At 45.4% G+C, this 22,488-nt stretch overlaps 4 protein-coding genes across 4 annotated transcripts; 3 read left to right on the top strand and 1 right to left on the bottom strand.

The window, feature by feature from the left end:
• Positions 1 to 1,552: 1,552 nt before the first annotated feature.
• H6S33_012096 (uncharacterized protein) lies at positions 1,553 to 2,616 on the top strand (the record flags this gene model as incomplete). Its single annotated transcript, XM_044843470.1, has 3 exons — positions 1,553 to 1,651; positions 1,726 to 2,291; positions 2,358 to 2,616. The coding sequence occupies 3 exons, from the start codon at positions 1,553 to 1,555 to the stop codon at positions 2,614 to 2,616; spliced, it is 924 nt and encodes a 307-aa protein (XP_044695764.1).
• A 2,832-nt stretch (positions 2,617 to 5,448) lies between these two features.
• Positions 5,449 to 6,525, top strand: H6S33_012095 (uncharacterized protein; the record flags this gene model as incomplete). Its single annotated transcript, XM_044843469.1, has 5 exons — positions 5,449 to 5,652; positions 5,743 to 5,853; positions 5,928 to 6,028; positions 6,077 to 6,423; positions 6,509 to 6,525. The coding sequence occupies 5 exons, from the start codon at positions 5,449 to 5,451 to the stop codon at positions 6,523 to 6,525; spliced, it is 780 nt and encodes a 259-aa protein (XP_044695763.1).
• A 5,509-nt stretch (positions 6,526 to 12,034) lies between these two features.
• H6S33_012094 (uncharacterized protein) lies at positions 12,035 to 13,796 on the top strand (the record flags this gene model as incomplete). The annotated part of the gene is made up of 4 exons (XM_044843468.1): positions 12,035 to 12,186; positions 12,241 to 12,366; positions 12,422 to 13,411; positions 13,469 to 13,796. The coding sequence occupies 4 exons, from the start codon at positions 12,035 to 12,037 to the stop codon at positions 13,794 to 13,796; spliced, it is 1,596 nt and encodes a 531-aa protein (XP_044695762.1).
• A 1,738-nt stretch (positions 13,797 to 15,534) lies between these two features.
• On the bottom strand, positions 15,535 to 15,825 carry H6S33_012093 (uncharacterized protein; the record flags this gene model as incomplete). The annotated part of the gene is made up of 1 exon (XM_044843467.1): positions 15,535 to 15,825. One exon carries the CDS (start codon positions 15,823 to 15,825, stop codon positions 15,535 to 15,537), a length of 291 nt encoding a protein of 96 aa, XP_044695761.1.
• Between the last annotated feature and the right edge of the window lie 6,663 nt (positions 15,826 to 22,488).

The following is a 22,488-nucleotide window of genomic DNA, read 5'->3' as shown; positions in this document are numbered from 1 at the left end:
GAGAGAGAGAGGGGAAAAAAAAAAACAAGTTCATCTGTAATCCTAGGGAACCCTTGGGTCTTTGAAGTATATGGGTTCTCGATGGATGGAAGGGGGGGGAGGGATGTAGACATATTCTTTGTCTCCAACAATGCCGCTGCAGGTGGAAAGTTTATCTGCGCAAACTGACCAATCAGTCCGTGGCATTGCAACCAGGGCAAGATGTTTGAGCTCACTTGTTTATATGCCTCTTTGTTTGATTATAGGCAGACATTTTCATTGTTTTGGCCTTTCGGTAACAATGAGTGGGTTCGACCTCTCGATAATTGCAGTGGTGCCCCAACGTCGGCCAGCTATGACGGCTCATACACACCACACATATAAACACGGGATGGGAGTTTGTTTGGTCAATTGGATTGTTTGTTGCGATCCACACCCCATGGTGATATATATCCGGTGTAGTCCTGTCGCTTGTCAAACGGGCAACAAAGCTCGGAGGACCAAACCCTTGATCATTGGTACCGGTGTTGTATGTGATCGACGGCACGAAGTACTGAAAATCGCAGCTTCCATGTAGTAGTTGTCTACATGATTTCTTCATAGAGGGACCGGGTGCGATCGTTTGTGCGGTGCGGTCTTGCTGCAGGATATCAAAAGCTAGGGCCAGACTGACATTGGCTGGCTCCGGGCGCCCGCCAGCACGCGTACCCCACCCCCACCTCCAGGAGCATCCCATATTATAACCCGACCGCTGCTTTCCCGAAACAGGACCGCGCCCCGGCCCGAGAGGACTAGAGTACTACCACCAGTACCTGTGCTGTAGTCATTATATGTAGGTAGATACAACTGCGCTGCCAGCTGTGCTCTGAGCACTTTTAGGCTTTGTGGCTCGTCCATAAATGTGCACTTGGAGGAGAGTATGTACTTCTAGTCAAGTGGAAGTGGCCAATGTCCCCCTTTGCCGGCGGGGTGTTGTCTACATGTAGGTAGAGATCTGGAGAGTACAGTCCTATGAAGGCCCCGGTCGAGAGCTTGAGCTCGAGAGCGATAGCGCAGTTCGGCGCACCCTCTCGACCGGGATGTACAGCCGCGTTCGAAAAGTTTTGGCACCTCCGGGCCAAACCAACGAGGCAGTCCTTTCTGCTTTGCAATTCCCATATTCGAGACCGTTGTCAGAGAGAGCTGCAATGTCTCTATTGCGGTCATATCTGCCAATAAGTTGAGTATTTGCAAGTACCATGGTTGTTGGTGGGCTACGACTCAATATGGTAGGGCGCCAGTACTTTTCGAATGCGGCTGCACATGTAAGCACGGGAGTTACCGGGACCGAAAAAAAGAAACCCGGAAAAGAAAAAAAAAAAAAAAAAAGATCGGATGGGAGGAGGGATGATGAATAAGCGATCTTTAAACGGCGGTCCCCAACAACCTCAGTCTCTCTCTTCATCTTCTACATTTCCACATCGACACGAACAAATCTTCCCCACCACGCTCACAGCTACCTTGAAGAGCGCCCGCCACCAAATCAATTACAACCTTGCCTCCAACTCCTCCTCCGTCAGATTATATCTTCACCATGGGCTGGTTCTGGGCAGACCCCGTCGAACCCACCGCCAGTGCTCCCGCACCCCGCCGAAACCCTCCCCCAAACCACCCCACCAGTGGCAAACCTCCCGTAAGACCCCCCACCCCCAAAAAAAAAAACCCATCTCCCTCATTGACCACAGCTAAAAAACTCAAACCCCTCAGGCATCATGTCCCATGCACAAGCCCGAGACCACCGCCGCGCCCCCCAAGGACGCCGCCGGCGAGGAGAAAGAGCCCTCAGACACGGGCATGAACCCGCTCAACTTCATGTTCTCCAACCTGCCGCAGACGCGCGCGCCGGGCCAGAAGCTGGTTCTGCCCACGGAGCGCGAAGTGTCGTCGATCCCGCGCGGCGCCGACAGGGGCGAGGGCAACTGGGAGTACCCGTCGCCGCAGCAGATGTACAACGCCATGAAGCGCAAGGGCAACGACCACATCCCCGAGGACGCGGTCGAGAGCATGGTGGCCGTGCACAACTTCCTCAACGAGGGCGCGTGGGGCGAGATTGTGGAGTGGGAGCGGCAGTTTGGCGGCGGGGTGATGAATGCGCTGCGGGAGAAGCAGATGGAGGATGCGGTGGCGGAGGCGGAGGCGGAGAGGGAGAGGGAGAGGGAGAGGCAGAGCGAGCCGTGGCCGAGGTTGTTGAGGTTCCAGGGGAGGAGTAAGGAGTTGACGCCGAAGGCGAGGATCTTGCAGATGCTGGGGAGGGTGTATCCCGAGAAATACGGGTAGGTTTTTTTTCTTCTTTCTTTTTCTTGATTTTCTCGTGGTGGATCGTGTGCTGATAGGAGAAGACCCCCGCCGTTTGACAGACACGACTGGTACGTCCTCCGCGAGGACGGCCAGGAGGTCCGCTACGTCATCGACTACTACTCCGGCGCCCCCGAGCCCACCGGCGAGCCCGTGTTCTACCTCGACGTCCGTCCGGCCATCGACAGACCCTCCGCCATCGCCGAGCGCGCCATCAAGTGGGGCGGCAACGTGTGGGAGAAGGCGAGCGGCGCAGACGTGCGACGGGCCGCAGCAGAGGAGGCGAAGAGGAGGAAGTACTAATCACCAACTACTATCCCTATTATTCTTTTAATCTTTCCGTAGTGTAGTGCGAGTGTTTTGGCGGTTGGTAACAGTAAGAGAGAGAGCAAAAAAAAAAAAAGTTTCCTGGTTCATGAATTCCAATGAAGCAATGTTTTTCTTCTTTTTCGCTTTGGGGCGCTTTGCTTTTCTTTGATTTGCTTGTATACATATATCTTTTTTTCTTTAACGGCTCTGGCTAGTGGGAGTTTTTCTTCTCTTCGTGTGTAAATGTGAGGGGGCGGGGGGGTTAGAAGGTTTAACGGAATCTCAACTCGCTATGTTATGTGTTTGCTGGTTTGCTGCGAACGTTCTTTGTTCCCTCTCTGAATCATGGAATATCACTCGGCCCAATTTGTAGACAAAACGATCATTTCCAGCTCCAAAAGAGGGTAACCAAACTCAGCGTGAGTGGCACTCTAGGCATGACAGGGAATATTCGGAGTGGAATATTACCAAATCAAGTATATGCGCTTCTATGGCTATCTGACAGAAGAGTTCTATAAGGAAGTGCTTGCGTATCACTATTGTGAAATCTAGGATATCCAGCACCAGGTAAGGTAACTTAATTTAGCCGAAAAAAAAAACATGCCATATATAAGCTGTGCAGCTGTGCAGCTGTGCAGCGCAGGAGTTGAATAGCTCATACAGCGGGAAACATTCCTATATACGTACTGGTAGTCGCACTGATATACCGTCCCGAACCTCTATCGTTATCGATATCTACTATAGTAAATATGTACCAACTATAAGTCGGAAATCTTTTTCTTTCTAAGCCCGCCTCCCCTGTTACTTCCTTTCCTTTCCTTTCATTCCTTCCTCTTGAGTCTGCTGGTGTGCATGCATCTAGTCGCGTCGATCAACCGCACGAATACAACATCCCGTATAGACTGGTCGATCCAACTAATTTCTAGTCTTGACTAGATATTAAAACGCCGAAAAGATGGTCATCAAGAGTCCCATTCCAGCATCTCCCGCACGAACCCCATGGACCGGGGGTCACTAACAAAAGTAGATGACACCAATCACAGTCTATCACTCGCTAGCACGATCTGCAACAAAGGGCTTCCCTAAATGTGCAGCTTGAGGTTACCGGGTTCTTTATTCTATTCACTATCCCCTCCCGACAGGATCCCGGTTCCGCTCATGCCGCACTCCCGGTCGCTCGTGCGCTCTGCTCTAACCCGCCTGCATACATGTAGCGAGCCAACGGCTAAAACCTTTCACGACGAGAGCCCAGTAATTCAGTCAAGACCTGCGGTCCCGTCTAAGCGCATGACCAGGTGATCTGGTGAGCAGGCATAAAACCCCACTGCAGGAATACTGCTTAATGAAGGCCTGCGGTATAGAACCAATCACATATGAGAACCTAATAGTACTACTTCCTTGGTTGAAGCCTTGCGCAATATTATACTGTGACGGAGCTGTGAGTCCGCTCATCATATCTGAACAGATGCCATATCAAGCAAGGCCAGAGCCAGCCCCGCACCGTCCCCATCTGAGCAACTTGATTCACTGCACTACCCGCCGTTATCAACCCAGAGACCATGTTCGAGCCTACCTACCCAAGCCAGAGCATCAGCTAGCCAACTCTTTCGCCTTCCAGATCATCATCTTGGCAATGGCCGGCCATTCTTAACCTTCCCGTACGTTTGCGATCATAAACCCAGGCCACGAGCTTTCCCCTGCTTTGGAAGCAGAGCATACGTAATTCTCCTGAAACAGATCGGGTAGGCCAAGCAAACGGCTTCGGCAGACCGGAGATATTCTCGTCCTGTGGCTGCGAGTGAGACGCACGTACATTCAGCTTTTTTTTTTTTTTTTTTTTTTTTTGTTTAATTCATCGCACATTCAGCTGCGAGTGGTAAGATTATTCATGTACTCTAAGTATATGGGAGGAGTCCCATTGGCCCAACCAGCCACACAAACCCGTTTCTATATAATTCTACCTCTGGCTGTATGTAGAGTAGGTACAATGTCAATCCCTGGCAGATCTCTGTCTTGGGCAGGGGTGTCGCGTGTATTGTATGGGACGAAGCTTGGGTCCGATAGATGTACTTCAGACTTGGATAGAGTGCGGAGGGCGAACTAGCTGCCGGTAAATATATCTGTGGCATACAAGCTAGGGGAGGACCAAAGAATCCGATGTAATGGGAAAGAGTCCGCTGGTGGCAAGTCGGCGATGTAGGTACATCCTGGTCTTCAGGTGGAGTGTAAATGTAGCCTAAAGAACCTGAGCGGAGCTTGCCACTGAGACCCACCCCCATGCTGCCAGGAACCACACGAGAGACTGGCAGGGTTTACACGAGCGGAGTGGATCTGGGGTGCTATGTTTGTGTAACAACAGTGCTCCTGTTCTCTCTGAACACTTGTCAGCTCTTACACTCGGAAGCCTTAATTACATGTAGTTATTTAGAAGCGCCTAGATCTATCAAAGTGCCTACCTATATGTTTGCTCATGGTATGTCTCCGCCTCCCGTCGCCACCAAGGAAGATAGCTGCGTCCATAGAGAGTATTTAATGTTGGTACTGCAGTACCTGTGGAATACTCTACGCATGGAAGGGAAGCAAGTTCCCCAAGCGAAACACTGCAGCTGTGCGTTGACGTGCATCAAACCCGGCCAGACCCCGGTCCCCCGTCAACTGCTAAAACATCAACCGAAACTGTAATGAAACCGTACGTTACCAGGATTAACCACCACTCTTCAATATTTAATATAACGTACGTACAAGTGGGGAGAGCTAGAGAGATGGGAAAATGCAATACAAATACCTCTTCTATCCGCACGCACGTGGAGATGTGTGGGGACGTTAATGATGCTGCTGGCCATGCTGAATGCATACTATATTATTCACCTCGTCATTCTTTTACAGCTGCTGGTCGCTTGCGGTTGCAATGGGGAGAGGTTGTTTGTGGTGATGGTAGGGAGGGAGGGGAACGACCTGAAGTTGAGGTTCAGTCCGGAACAGGTGTTTGCAGATGTGGGTGATAGGGTGCAGTTCCAGTTCTATCCGTTGGTATGTTGGCTTTTCTTTTTTTGGGCCTTTTCCTTTTGACTGCTGTATGTATAATGGTGGGATTTATGCTGATGACAGATGAATGCGTAGAATCACTCGGCGGTACAGGCGGACTTTAATAACCCATGCATACCAATAAATAATTCAACAGGAAAGGGCTTCTTCTCCGGTTTTCATCCCCTTCCTCTGAATACAGAGATAGTTGAGTATTCCTATTTATACTTGTTCGTTAGTACTTATTAGCTATTTGTTCTAACACCAGCAACACAATTTAGTTGGCTACATTTACCATTAACGTTACCAGCCCTGATCCCATATTTTTCTACTGTTCCCAAGGCCGCCACTGCCAGCAAGGTTTTGTTGGCGCCATCAACCCGTGAGTTTCACTTACTTCCTTAAATACCTCTGCTCTAACACCTCCAAGAACTGCCGAGCAATCACTCGAAATATTCCGCGACGCAGCCTCAAAAGCGCCCGAGAGTCTCTCGCCGGGCGAGGCCTCTTCTCTCCGTACCGAAACCACCCCTCCACAGCGAGGAGGCTTCCCCACCGGCTTCAACTTCACAAATGCCGACAACGACAAAACCATCACAAACGTTGGTGCCATCGTTGGCGGGGTCCTTGGCGGCGTGGCGGTCTTTGTCATTCTGGTCACGTTTGGGGTGTTTTTGGTTGCGAGGAGGAGAAGTGGAAGCGGACCCCCGGCGGCGAAGGTTAAATATAAAATTAGTAAGCCCGAGATAGTGCAGAATAATGTCAGGGGAGGTTATGGTAAGCTTACTTTCTGAGTTGTTTAGCGTGGTTCTCGTCGGCCTAAGGCTGTAAGAGTAGGATAGAGTTAACCTGGTCTAAATAGGATCGGTGGATGTATAAAAGGATCGGCTGCTGCATATATATAAGGATGGGTTGTGTACTATATGTATATCTATATGAAGGGGGACCTAGATTCCGTACTAATTTCAACTGGTTTGAGGAATTTGGTTTGTATATTTAAAAAAGCTTTTCCATAGTTAGAGCGCCTTGTAACATATTAAGACGTCGGGTTTTCCCTCGTACCTAGCAGTCCACAGCCTTGCGCTCATGAGTAAAATTGATTCTCTTGTACCCTTCATTCCAGCCAGTTATACTCTTATTTATTCTATAGAGCATCCAGTAGCCTCATGGATTTATGTTGAAAAGGAGAACGGGACCGTTAAGTGACTTGATTAATGCATGGAGAAAGACAAAGAGTCTGAGCTAGGCATACAGTCACGAATCGGACAGGATAGATGTTGACATGATAGGTGTCAACACGCTATGTGCCATGATTAAGCCTCGATAAATAGATCACTTATTCGGGCTCGATATCATTTGAAAAGCCAAGTGTCTAATATAATAACCTATGTTACACTATAGAAGAGTATATACGGAAGATCTTTAACTTCTTGGTTGACTTGCTCGACTATCATAGAGAGCTAGAGGGAGCATATCAAGCCCTTTTATTCACAAAACAAGAGGGTGGCTAGCTGTGGGTCATGCTGTACTTCGTCGTGGTAGAATATTGTCATGGCAGGGTTAGGTTTCTCTAGCTCCTCTTACTCTCGCCTTGCCCCGCCCCGTTAAGTATTACTTTCGGGCCACTGACAGTTGTGTAGGCGAGCGTGGTCTAGTGGTAGACTACCGGACTGTTGATCCCAACAATCCGCGCGAATTGAGCCCATAGACCGGCGAAGGGTATATGGTCATAGCATCACGTTTTGTAAACTCTGGCCCGTAACCGCAGCTTGATTATCTTAGCTTCTCGCTCATAATTTGGTCTCCCTCTCCCCCCATGGTCAGGGCCGGTTTAGCGAAACCTTTCTCAAACCATATTCTTTTATAGTATAGTAGATTTGTGCCAAGGAGAGACACGATAATGCTCCATCTTGACATATATAACCATGGTCTTCTGTAGGTTTCTCAGAAAATAACCGTCCCATGATAAGTAAGACATTGCTCCCGGGCTCATGCCGATATTAATTTCAATAATCTACATCAACCCTGTTTGAATCGAGTGATTGTTCATGAGTTAATATCGCGTCATGCACGGTCAGTCGATTAAGAGTGTTGTGACAGATCTAGAACGAGATCTTGATGTAAAAAGATTGTGAAATAGGATAGTGAGAAACTACATGTAATCACTTGATCAACAGATGAGGTCACTTTGGCTACATGTACTTATCTCTACAGTTGCGGATTATCGGGAAAGGGAAAGCGTCGGGATGGCAGAGTACACGGCTTCGTTATCAGTCAGATATGCAAGGTAAAGCTGGCCTACTCGTTGAAAATGGATGGAGTTCTTTGTTATACGGTATTTTAGAGCTATTCCTGAATGGACTGTACTCTTTAGTCGGTTTGGTTTGTTGGCGTAGATATTATGTGACTCTAAGGATAACAAGGAGACCAAACACCGACATATCTCTGGGTTCTTTACGATGTATTTTTCTGCCTCATACCTAGTAGTTCTAGGTACCATGCAGACTCGAATATTTTCGGTAAAAATTTTTGAAAAACCCTAACCCACGTCCGGCGCCCACGGCACAACTTCAATCAGCTCACCTGGCTATTGCTATGGTATTGTACTACATGCACTAAAATTGTTTTTACCCCTCTCCTTTTATCTCGCTAGGAATGGCCAATGACCAGCTACACATCCATCTCAAATATAATAAACGAAACACTATATCATAATTAGACTATATGAATTGGTACTAATTAACCACCGGTATAACCATGTCCAGCTGTCAGTGAACAAACCCTAAATTCACATTACCTGTGCCATCCATCCGCTGCAGGTACATATAGGATTACATACATAATTATAAACCTGCAATATTCGATCCTGTCGGTACTGATGGGATAGGGTATTAGTCCGCGCCATCGGCGTTTCTATCACCGATGAACTGCATTGATATAAAGCACTCCACGTATATGTACCCCTCAATTTAATTAAAATGCGTGTATATTTAAGCAGCAATCATGAGTAAACGAGCGAATGAGATCGTCATGTTTCGATGTAGGAGATGTGTTTCCGGTGGCGAGAAAAAAACGAGGAGAAGGAAGGCTAGAAAGAGTGAAGGGAAGGTGTGCTGTAATACTCATGTACCCCACGTTAGCACTGGACCATGTAAATTAATTCGGCTTGGGTTTCCGGTATTCCCTGTTGCTGTGCTTAGTCAATTTTGTACTGGCTGGGCGGGAGGACAATTGATCCCTGACCCTAACATTGGATCTGGATGTAGACGCTCGTGAAATATCAATGCAGGTACCGTATTTGATATTGCGCAGTACAGCTATGAACTATAGAAAAACAAGGTTGAGGATTATGTTCGGAAATCAGATCGCTGCAGGGTTTTGTTGGAATATTGGTATCGCTGATGGCAGAAATTTAGACTAGTACGTATACATGTTGAAGATTAAATATAGTTCTGCGCAGATGAAATTCGAAATGTTAACCTTTGAGGTGTTAGAATGAATTGAGTCATTAAATATCACTCGGTACGTGGTAGTAACCAACCTCAAAAAGCGCTAGTGAGTAAATCTGCATATCCAGCCACGCCACAGATATATGTAGTATTCTAAATGTAGGCATATCAGGAATATAAGTTAGTTGCTCAATAAGTACTTACGTCAATTACTCAAGCGCACATGTAGCACCAGTGAGCTATGGTGTTTTACCTCACTACGTGTATGGTAAATTATAAATATGAGATCAATTTCACGATAGGACTGCAGTACTAATATTGACAAGATATAGGGGGCACAGCGCCTGCCAATTACAGGAACATAAAGTACAGCTGCGGCGTGAAACCTGTATTGTAGAAGCCAAGATTCACGTGTTTAAAAGACTTGGGATATATATAAGAGGTGGCTTGATGAATTGACTTAATGTAGCTAGACTAGTTCCGTACCTACGGAACTTCTGACCGTTGAAGAAATATATGGCTGCAACAGGGTGCGTGCATGTAGCACAATGTTGAATGTTCTCTCAATTACATGTATGGTATCAGTTCCTAGCTTCACGCTCAATATATGTACGTATACATTAATTAGCGCCAAGCAGGTGAATCTTGCTTTCTGAGTATTATACAGCACACTAGAGAATAACACGGCAATGGTCACTCGACTGGCCGAGCTCAAGGACATATTGCACTCGCTACTCATGGAAATACTAGAAATCCGGCCCCAACATTAGAATACTTCAAAGCACCCAACTAGGGGATTAAAGTCTATTCTATATACCCTGAATCCTACCATACTGGATTTATATAGGAGAAAATCTCTATCTTGTGTCTGTTAATACCGACAAAGAACAAGAGGAGAGCGCCGCAATGCAATACAGCGCGAAATAGCCGCATTGGAGCATTCAAGCAACATGACCTGTGCAGCAAGTCCTGCATAGCACGCTATTGAGACGGCTGGAAGCGCCCTGAAGGTCACTCTCATGAAATGATCAGATGATAGGTCTTTCGACGCTACTACTGTACTTTCCTAGATCTCCAGCTCTTCAATAGATCCCTTCATGATGTCTACCCTGGCAAACGGATGTACCTACTGAAATTTAGGAGTACATCGTCGGTAGTATACTCTACATATGAGGGTATCCTCGATCTTGTGCTCAGTTCAGCTTATCATAGGCCGAAGAGGGATCTGGTGATGCGACATCAAATTTGCGCTCATAATCAAACACCAACCAAGCTATCCCAACTAGGTGATCCTCATCTATACTTAAACCTAAATAAATACTCGTATGAGAGTTTTTAGACTCGTGATCTCCGAGATATATATCACGAGAAGCTTAGCCTTCAACGTCGTTCAAGTACGATAATATGTGTGTCACGAAAGCCACAATCACAAGCTCAAAATTCGAAAGATCCGATACCAGGAACCAAAGTCGGAATAAGCAACCGATCAACTTATTTCTGATATTAAAACAACCCCACCTGCAAAGAAATTGGGTCCCGGGAATTTGTAACCTAAGAGTTTGGGCCCCCAAATCTCTGGCGCCAAGTGGCTACCTACACCGCATGAAAATAATTTTTACAGGCTTTAGCCGAAATTGGGAAAAAGTCCAATATATTTTGCATAGTCGTACCGTACCCATGGCGCAGCTGGAAACGCGTGATTACTGTGCTTTCACGTATGGTTGTCGACCAATCCTTTCCCAATTGACACCATGTAGGTACTTTACTAGTGCTGAGTCGTCTCTATGACCGATCTCGCGCGCGGGGAAAGACTAATCCTTTTTCGAACTCTATTCTCCCCACAATCTCCAGCTTTCCCCACCAAGTAATAAGTGGTTATGTGGCTCTCGGTGTGGCGGCTCTACTGTAATATCGGGCACAAAATGGTTCAACAGACGTTATCAACAGTTTGAATGCCGTATACCATATGCCATCAAGTTTGGAGCGGTTCATACCATAAAACCACCTTCATGGAGATAAGGTTGCAGATTTCTCGCTATCTGCAAATAGAGGTGTGATCAGACTTTTTTAAAAATATATCACAGCATGCTTATCTTGAGGGACAAAAGATATGAGTTTGGCCTAGATACTGGATACGAAATCACAACACTGGCTATAAGTACTGGCGTGGCCTGACCGATAAATTGCGGCGAAGATGATCCTTAGTAAATCATAGCTACACCTAGATATACCTATCTGGGGGCGAAAAGAGGAGTTGATCACTACAACGCATAATGTATATGCTTGTTATACCTATTGGCGTCAACTTTGATCCTATTTCATTGGTGACTGACTGAGTTGCAGGGCATATGTATGCCTACATGAATTATTCTAGAAAGAAAAACAAATGAGAAAATTCCCGGCTTCGAGGCCCGCAAAAATGGACCCCACAAAAATGGACCCCACGAAATCGTAAAGCAATTCAAGCCACAGAAGAGATTTTGTGCAACATTTAGCCTCAGCAAGCGGCTCAAAATAAAGAAAAACGGCCTGACCTGGAAATAAACTTGGAGGCTAATTCTTCCGGTACCTTTATGTAACAGCTGCCTTGCATGGAAGACGGAATGACGGGCCTCAATCCCGAGGGACCGTGGATGTACGGCGTGGCCTGGCCTATGGTAACATACAAACCCCACGAAGAACAAACCCCCGCGCGGAGAAACCTGACACTGACCGTGTAAGCGATATTTCTCTGGGGTCGAACTGAGTATTGGCCCCAGGAACATGGTTAAAGTGTAATTTTTTAATATAGTGGGGTTAAGAAAGCCATGACAATGGAAAGTACATATAGGACGCTTCCCCAGCTCCTGATAGTAGTTCTCCTGATAGTAGCTCTTGTTCATTCACCATCATTCTCTAGATCTTTCAAACGGTCAATTTGAAAGAATCAGACAGTCAACATGGTTCCTAATCCCAACCAAAAAAGTCTCCAAGCCCAGATTGAGGCACCAAAGTTCGCAGAGGTTACATGGTACAAAGATGCAGGTCTAAGGAAACTCTATGGCCTCTGTGCAATCATTATCTTGAGTTCTGCAACAACTGGTTTCGATGGGTATGTTTTAGCCACTATATATTTTGACGCGTATACGCACTAATGGCATTATAGGTCTATGATGAACGGTTTACAGATGGTCCCTGCGTGGCAGGACTTCTTTAACCATCCTAGCGGATCAATCCTCGGGCTCTTCAATGCCATCATGGGTATTGGGTCTATCTGTGGTCTTCCATTTGCGTAGGTTTTTCCTCAACACCATCCAGTGGATTTCATAAACTAACAATGATCATAGGCCCTACATTTCCGATTTTCTAGGTCGTCGTCTTGCCATCTGTACTGGAATCTTCTTCATGATGCTCGGTATTGCCGTCCAAACAGCTTCTCAGAACTTTGGCATGTTCGTTTGCTCCCGATTCTTCATCGGATTCGGCTGCTCTATCTCCCAAGCTTCTGCTCCCCTTCTTCTCACAGAGATCTGCCATCCCCAACACAGAGGTAGAGTCACTGCTGTCTACAACACGACCTGGCACATTGGAGCTATCATTGCCACCTGGGTGACCTACGGAACCTTCAAGATGGAGAGCGATTGGTCATGGCGATCCCCATCTATTATGCAAGCTCTTCCTTCAGTGATCCAGCTCACCTGTCTCTGGATGGTCCCCGAGTCACCACGTTGGCTCCTATCCAAGGACAAGCCTGAGCAGGCCCTGAATGTCCTAGCTAGATATCACGCCAACGGTGACACCCAGGACCCACTTGTCCAGTTCCAGTACCAGGAAATCAAGCACACGATTGAGATGGAGCAGAGTGTTAGCAAGAACACCGGATGGTCAGAACTGTTTGCCACTAAGGGTAACCGCCACAGAATGATTCTGATCATGACTGCTGGTCTTTTCTCCCAATGGTCTGGTAACGGTCTCGTCTCATACTACTTTGGTGTTGTCATGAATACCATCGGCATCACAGATGCAGACACACAATTCAAGATCAACGGAGGGTTGTCTATCTGGAACTGGATCGTTGCCGTCTCCTTTGCGTTCTCCGTAGATAGGTTTGGACGTCGCCCCTTGTTCTTGGCCTCCACGTCCGGTATGCTGGTTGCATTCATCGTATGGACCATCTGTTCAGCCCAGTACGCGCTCCATGAATCCAAGGCTGCAGGCCAGGCAGTTGTGGCCATGATCTTTATCTATAACACTACCTACAACTTCGCCTGGTCCGGATTGTTGGTTGCCTACTCGGTAGAGATTCTCCCGTACAGCATCCGTGCTAAGGGTCTCATGTAAGTTCTCATCTTTCAGTCTCTCAATTTGCGCATCAGTTCTAACAAAAAAACCAGGTTGATGAATCTCTGTGTCCAAATTGCTCTCGTGTTCAACCAGTATGTCAACCCTGTTGCCCTTGAAAGAATCGGCTGGAAATACTACATCTTTTACTGTGTCTGGATCGGGTTCGAGTTGATCGTTGTCTACTTCTACTACGTCGAGACCAAGGGACCAACGCTCGAGGAGATCGCAAAGATCTTTGACGGTGATGATGCAAAGGTTGCAAGGGTCTATGTAAAGGAAACGGGCGAGGTCCTGTCAGATCTGACCCCTGTTCAGAGCTATTCCGGTGAGAAGGGGACTTCTCAGGTGGTAGAGAGGCCGTCGGATGCGCATGTTTGAGTGTGTACATTATAGTACCTAGGGTTTAGTTTCATTTTTTGGTTGTACTGGGGGCGGGAAATGTTTTTATTATTGAAGCTTAGTCTTTTTATTGATTTGATCTCTGCTAGGCCAGACTTGACAGTCGGGGCCGGAGAAAAAAAAAGAAAAGGAAAGTTTTCGTTCAGTTTATGTAGTTAGCTACTTTTGTAATACGAGGAATGCAGTCAAATTACGAGTGAACAAGCATAGGGACAGGCATACCCCAAAGAAATTCTCTTTCCCGTGCGAATTTGCGGGGTGAAATAATTAAAGCTTGCCGCATGTAAAGTACAAGTACGACATACTTCCCTGTGAGGTCCTGGATAAAGTTAATCCAACCCCAGATGGAAGACTTGGCAACCGTTACGCTATATTTTGACGGTCCCACCAGTGGGAGGGATTCCCGGGTACGCGCTGGAGCCTGGGTGTTGTTAGTCTTACTCTACTAGTACTATCCTGGAACGGGAAACACTAACAATAGGCTAAATTCGAAAGCTTGTCTGAGGTTTCTTGATATTCGTATTCTGCGACATATGCATCATAGTCTCAATTTACTGCTCTTAAGAATCTTTAAAAAGTAAAGTATATAGCTATCGCTGGGATGGATGAGTTAAGGGCTGAATTTGAAAGCTTGTCAATCTGAGATCGAGATCCGTTACGTGTTCTGCGGCCACCTAATAGTACTGCGTTCCAGTCGACGTCATGTAGAGACAGGACAAATGTCAGCTGTGCTCAATGCAAGGCACGGTATACACATGTCATCCATCAAGCGGTTCACATTCTCGATGACCACCCCAGGCCGTTTATCTAGCTATAATTGATTAGGTTCTCTGACATCCTTCCCCAGAGGTCTTCTCCTACTATTCAGCATCGATTAATCTGACACAACAACTTCTTGGTCAGCTTATTTCATATAAAACCCCAGGGGAAACTAGCTGTAGTACAAGGTATGTACTACCAATCTATAACATTTGATAGCGAAAATCGGGGATAGAGTGGTCTAGACAGGTTAACGGCCTACCGGAAAAACAATCTGGCTAATCGTGGGGTAACTTCAAGTTAGTAAATGTATATAGGGAACCTTCATCAAGCTAGGGAAAACTGTTAGTGGTACAGAGGTTACAGCTGGGCTTGTTAAGGATGATCGAAAGAACCGGGACCACTATGAAGGTAATATCTGTTAACGTATTTTCGATGAGAACGAGTAAGTTCAGCGTATTTGAAGTGATAAAAGGACGAAGTAATGGCTAGCGAAGAGACGGAACGATGAGCCCCCGCCAGGGCCCCCGCCCCCAGAGGGCCTACACCACTATTTTAACAACGGCGAGCCACTCAATCGGTTACTTTATATTTCTTATCAATCAATTGATCTTTCACCAAATTACGACCCTCTATTATAGGGTGACCACGTGGGCAGCATAGACAGACGAGGAGCTAGGGGAACTTGGACTCGACCTCACTAATCTGTGTCAAGACATCCAAGCAGAAACTTTCAAAGTCCGTTCATTATATTTCCGATAATCATGCAGAGTAATAGTTCCCTTCCAAATTCAAACGAAACTAAACTTCTAAGAAACAACTAGCTCCAGATTCAACTTCCAAAAAATATTTCTTTCTAAAGAGCCAATTGTATCAACCGGCAATCATCGAGATCTCGCTACGGTGCACATAAACAATCAAATCTATCTCGTTTTCTCCATATAAATCGCGGAGATTCTCACTCCTTAGAATTGCTACAGCCGCCCTCCGACGTCTCAGCATTATAATTATCATTCGTCGGCATAGCAACTGCCCCCCAACTCCACCGCAGCAATATCTTCAACAAGTCGCAAAATAGGATCAGCGATACTAAAGTCACCAAGATGCACCAAAGTACGGTGAACGCCAATATCCTGATCTCGTCCGAAAAGTTATGCATGGCCATTGAAATCTCGGCCGCGAGTTGGGTTAAGAGAGGATAGGCGTTGGTGGGTTCAGTTTTGAAGAAGTAGTCGTAGTAGGAGGTCATTGCTAGTTTTGAGTTAATTTATAGTGCGTAGAGAGAGCTTGACAGATATACTAATAGCGTTTGTGTGGATATGCTATATTCGTGTGGTAGGTATTTGGTGTGTGGTAGAGACAGATAGCAGGTATGGCTTCATACTTATACTGTAGTATAAAATGAAGTATGGGGGGCTACCATAGGGTATGGCACACGCTGACAGACAATTATCGATACTTGATACTTGATAATATATCCTAACTAATAGCTTTCAGGTTTCAAATGACGCGGGGAGTGCATTAGTCACGATCTATCACTCGATTTCACATCGACTGATCTTTTTTCAAGCCTGTTCAGCAACAGGCCGGGATAGAGTTTAGACCCTTAAAAATTTCGTTCAAATATCTCTCTGTTGGAATTTCTCTATCGAAACCCCCATTTTATGCTGTTGGCCGGCGGGTCCTAAAATATGATGAAGACAACAGACAAAGGAACGGCGTACATATACATGTAGTCGAACACTGTACCCTCTAAGTAGCCTCGCCTGCAGCTGAAAGAGACACCTAATCAACTAATACTGAGAACATGCGTTTATCGAGCGCTAGTTTGCCAATGTTATATTGCTCAGAGTTATCCAACGCATGCTACAATCGACAATATAATATATATATTCTACTAGCTATCGAGCTCGAGATTGATCTGCTGTATAAGCCTAAGATTCATGCCAAGGGGTAAAAAACTCTAGAAATATTTGACACCAGAAGTTTCCAAGAAATAACCGTCTCTTCGCATAGTTACCTGGTCCATAGGATCTCAATGTTCATTTTGTGCAACGGAAGCGTCCGGACTTGACATATTTCAAGACACGTAATTAACAGCATTAACTTTTAATTTCAATTCATTCTGTCCTCTAGCCATAGTCACCCGGCAGTTCTAATTAACGAGTCTAACATTCTCCAGAAAATATCTCAACCACAAAACCATTAAAAAGGTCCCATTACGTCATCGCAGGGTCTTTAAGGCCTCCTCAGGTACACCCCAAGCGTTTTATCTCCTTTCTTCGCGCCTAACTTTTCCTTCTTGATGCTACTATCTAGATCTACCATATACAGGCTTAGCAGCATTCCGTTCCCACGACTCCCACACCATCAACATACATAACAAATCACCAAGCACGACCAGCGAGACTATAGCCAGGAGGAGACACCAAATTACGGTAAACCCTATCACTATAATGAAGTCCACCGGATAGGAATAGATGGCGAACAGTATTTCGGCTAGAATAGTTGTTAAGAGAGAGTAGCGTCGGGGGGCCGGTTCAGGCTCATAATCATAATCAAAGTCGATGTCGTAGTAAGGGTTCATAGTCATGGTTGTGTTAGTTTGTATTGATTCTACGGTGTAGGTGCATGTGTTACAAATGTTACTTTTGGTATGCGAGATGTTTAGTGAGGGGTAGAGGTGGCTTTGTGTTAATTAATAATGTAGAATACTTAACTTACTACAGTGTGTGTGTGTGCACGTAGTATATATATCACTGGGTTGGGATCAATGATTATTGATCATACTTGATACTTGATACTTGATAGCTCAGTTATTGTTTTGGATTTCAAGTGAGATATAAGCCGAGTCATGATCGATCACTCGATTTAGATTAGAGTCATGGCGGATTAAGAGTTATATTACGTTGTTTATGGCCATGGCCTTGTAGTTTAAATCAGCAAATCTTGGGTTTTTCCTAGGCCTGTACCCGTTATAAGTCACTATTTCTTACATTCATAAGCTACGACGAATTTCATTTGTTACAGGCTACTAGTCTGTTATTTCATGATTATCTCATGTTTTCTGTTCTTTTCTTAGTGTGTGAGAGGCGGAGGAAGTGATTGGGAAGTTCTGGGGCAGTGTGATATTGTCATAGACTACGGTCTGCATACAATTAATGAATTAAACAAAAAAAAAAGAAAAAAAAGAAAAGAGGCCTGTACCCGTTGTTACTCTCGTGGCATGTGAAGGGGAATAAATTAAACATGCTATTAATCGCGCACAAAAAAGGTACATCAACTGATCTGGGGGTAAAAGGCAACTTGCTTAGACGGAAGATTAGACGATAACACCGTAACGCGCTTAGTTATTACACTAGAGAAGGGATAGGTTGAGAGAAAAGGGAGGGAGACCCGCTCATTTCCTTCCCTGAGCCTTAAGCTTTGGGTGTGTGTTTTTGATTGTTTTATTTTTATTTTTTTTTGTTCATACAGACGTTGAAATGTTGGAGTAATGTAGATACATGTAGTTCCGGTCATACTATTGATTGATTGATACTTTATTTAATTTCTCCAGCCGGGTCCAACTCTCTGACCTTCTAGCTCTTCTGAGTGCTGAGTGCCTCTTGGTTGTCGGCCGCAACTGTAATTATCTTCTTTCTTCTTTTGCCGCGTCTTTCAGCCCTAATTCGACAGCCTTCTTTATCCCTATCATTTCTGCGTCCATGATCTCCATCTGTTTCCCAGTCTGAATCCTGTTTTCCTGATCACTCCTCCCGTCCTTTCCTATTCTAATAATGCCTGTAGCTGTTCAGTCTCTTTGCTTGACTTCCTCTCCATTTTCTTATTTATAACTCATACTATACTACTTACATCCGAACCCGGGTATGACTTTCTCTCAAGAAATGCGAAGGATATGAACGTGCCTTTGTCGATTTCCGGTTATAGTATTCCTGAATCTGGTTTCCCTCCATCCCTCGATTGCTCAGCACCGATAACCCAATTGTTGGTTGCCGGGGGGTGCACGTTAGTGCATTTACCGAGTCTTCGTAATGGGCTGTTTCCCCTAACTTCGTTCAGAATTGGCAATTCTGGTGTATAAAGCTAAGTTGAGAGGATGTCGGAGGTTGAATGCGAAGATGGTGATGGGGAAAAGCAGAGGCCATAAACGACCTTTTGACAACCATAGAATAAAATGCAGGCGAGGGATATTGATATTTGACTTCGAAGGCCGGTGATGGAAGTGGATAAGGTGCCGATCGGAGGTCGAAAGGTAAATTTAACGACAGATAAGATTAATAATTGATAATTCATTGATTGTTTGCAGCCCGGAGGCTATGACAATAGTACCAAAATCAGTCGGGTATGTACTGGGGATTGAATACGAAAGTGGTGATGGATAGAAGATTGGATGCGATGATGGGGACTATGTGGTTAATTACGTTTAGTGCAGCGAGAGCTGCCCATAAGGGTGTATATGAGAATAATGCCGTATTAATTGGCTAGCGGAGGGAAGGGCGTGCTTTATACCTTTCTTTTTCACCAAACCCTACGAGTACGGAGTCGTTTGGTTTTCAGAAAATAAAGGGTAGATTCCAGCTAGACGCCCACTAGACGCCCACTAGACGCCTACCCCACCCTTTTCTGATACTACATGTAATCTTCCACTGGGTGGGCTAGCTTTGGTTATCCGGGCCACTGGGGGAGGGGTGGTGTTGATCCCCCACATTATAGCTCAGAGCACACCTACTCTACATCATGTATTTTAAGCATAAATCTTATTTTCCATACGAAGATGGTTATCTGCCTAGCCTTTCCCTTCGAATCGTTGGTGCTAGGTTTTCACAGAAATGATATTAAAAATACGTCAAAGGCCAGATTAGGAGAATCGATCTTCTAAAAACACCGCAGCATTATTTCCTGCTGCTAGGGTTAGGTATGTTTTCGTGAGGCTATATTATCACAAAACCTCCATTACCACACGCTCGCTGCTACTTCCTCTCTCCACCGCAGCACTGGCAGCAAAAACACACCTAACCCTGACACTGCCGATCAAGTCGTCTATCAATCCTTAAGACCCCGCGAAGGACTATGTTCGGAAACTGGAAGTGTAGAGATAATTTCAATTTCTCCTGGCGTCCTCTTCTTGGAATTGACTTGGAGGTGAGGGTCGCGGTCAGGACCGGGGTCGAGAGTATGTGATGCTCATGGCCGAAACTCTGACAGCATCGATCCCATTCTACTCCCAGAATACATTCTAAGTAAGTTGCATGGATCCATCCTTATAGGTTGTTTATATGTGCTGCACTGGAGTAGCACCAGTGCCGATGGTGATCAGATCGAGCTAATTCTCGATTCGATCCTCGATTCGACGTCTCATGGAGTCGAAAGCAGCAGTCTACATCTTCTTGACATACCAAATGCGTACGATCAAGACCTGCGGCCTGTGGCCTGTATTGAGAGCGCCCCTCACCTCTACGTCCAAGTAGACAGTTCTATCGATTCCTCAGCCAGCTCAGCCTTGTTTTCGGGTCAAGCATGATACCTTTACGTAGGCCAGGCTTGAGTACCTTGATCGTTTGCAGGCCCAAGCTTTTCTCCCACTTCACTTAGACGAGCTCGGCTAAAGCGGGTGGGGAAGGTGGATTGGCCTCAATGCCATTCACTTACTCAACATGGAATTGGGTGTCACACAAGGGATAAGTCGGCATCTCGATGTAACACTGCACTGCTCGCTGCGCGAGTGAGCTTTGAGTAACTTAAGATATCACTTAATATATCACAAAAGTATATATGCACATGATATTACCGTTAGGCGTCCTAGCAAAATGGCTAGGCGTTCTAGAATGTCAGGAGACTGTCATAAGTACGCAGATGTAGGGCTAGTAGCTATCGGCTGTATTGTAGTATTGGGACGCTGGGACGCTCGCTCGGAATCCTACGCACTGAATATTTGGAGCCTTGACGTCTGGTGAGGATATTTCACAACAGGTAACTTCTTCACTGCCCTAAAAAAATATGAAGCTTGGGGAGGAGGACGACGCAGAGCTAGAAAATAGGTGATTATGGCCTAATAACTAATCTAGATAATGGTCATAGATCAATCAGCTGATTAGACTTGATAATATAGAGTTTAAAATATGAGCAGTACCAAAAGCTTCTTGGTTTAATATAGAGGTATATTATTGTGCTATATGCATGCACCCACTCGACCCCCAAAATAGATAAGATTTTACGTTTCTAAAGTTTACGCCTAGCCTTAGGAAACAGATACATATAAGATTCCACATTTCTAAAGCTTAGGCATAGCCTTAGAACGGCAGTTCAATTTGGGCTCTTGTCAATTATAATATTTAGTAGTTTTACTCTCACTGAAATTCCAATCTGACGAATTCGACAAAGACAGTCTCACCTAGCTATCCGCGGGATAGATTGTACCCGGCGTACCGCGCCAATCTTGGTAGTACCTGGGCTCTATGAACCATATCAGGTTAAGGCTGGCTTTGTTCTCAATATCGGGGAGCACCATGCTCGTCAATTTTGGTTTATTAATTCAATAATTGCATGACACATCAGTGTTCATTTCAAGCGTCAGGTTTGAAAAACTCTAGATTCTAAGAGTTTTAATGACCCTACTAATAATGATTAGGTTCACATTATGGAATATCTAAGACACAACATGTATTCTACGTTCTCGACTGAATAAATAGAAATACGATATTATTAAGTAGACCACATACAAATATTGAGGGGGAAAAAAGGAAAAAAACCTTACTGATGACGGCCGCTTAGGCGTCCACGTTCCTTCGAATCTCAAGTTTTATATTTTCACCAAATAGATCTGGATATACATATATTCTTTCTATTTTCCGTTTCTGTTTCTTGAGCCACGTGGGCTCAATTATAGTCTTTCAAACGAAGTACGACCGTCCTGGGAGAACTTCAACTGACGTATCAAACATCTCCTTTTATATACGTCATGGTTTAGCAGATAAAGCGTTCATCTGGAATTCTATCGCTCACCAATTACCATATATATAGATAAGTATGCAGATCCACCATATATTCTCTGCACCGCACTAGAAGGATGAACCAAAAGAAAAAAGAAAAGCTAAATGTAATCACCCCGATCACCTCGAGACACAAATGCCGGACGACTCTTTGATTTTCTTGATGGGGTAACCCAACGATTCATGATGTCTTTTTAATGGGGGCCGGCCAGTCAACTGCAAGGAAGAGTCGAGAAATCAGCCTTGCCTTGATGAAATATCCACTAGAAGCACACATGCGCACAGAGCTCGGTCTGCCTAGCTCGACAAGTATCCGATTCGACCGAAGTACATACTATACAAATCAATTGGCCGGCCATCCTAGCGTCATATATGGGCCGAGATCCCGGAGCTATCAGATAATTGGATTTAGACATATTACTAGCTGGTTACGATACGGCACATGAACTTACTTCATGAAAGTATATTATGTATAGCGTCGGATACCCTCCGACTTGCTACATGTAGGTAGAAAAAGGCCGTGCCGGTTATGGCTTCTGAGGAGGAATAGAGTTTGAGAAATTTCGGTATTCCTTCCACCCCCGGCCTCCTCCGCCTAGCCTAGATCCATGAGACCTATGGAAGAAACAGCTAAAAGCGGGGGTAGTCCGGAACACGTATTTCAATATAGAGTACTCGTCCGTCGGTACTCTAGAAAGTTTCGAATTTGAGGTGAGGGCCGTCTCATATGCTTATCATCATCTTGAGACTGTCTAACTGTGTGTTTGGCCTAGCGCTGTCCCGGGCTATGTCTGTATGGAGTAATGTCTCTGACAGCTATCTTTGTGGTTCGTCAGTAACATATCGGAGTTATGTAGCTGGGTACCAACAGAGTTTTACTCTGCGGAGCTTTTTTATACACGTACCACTTCATGCATTTG

This window comes from Morchella sextelata, assembly GCF_020137385.1.
Source record: "Morchella sextelata strain SCLS chromosome Unknown scls_7, whole genome shotgun sequence".
Classification (NCBI taxonomy): Eukaryota; Fungi; Ascomycota; class Pezizomycetes; order Pezizales; family Morchellaceae; genus Morchella; species Morchella sextelata.
The sequence above is the reverse complement of the archived record's forward strand: the minus strand, read 5'-3'. Positions and strand labels throughout refer to the sequence as shown.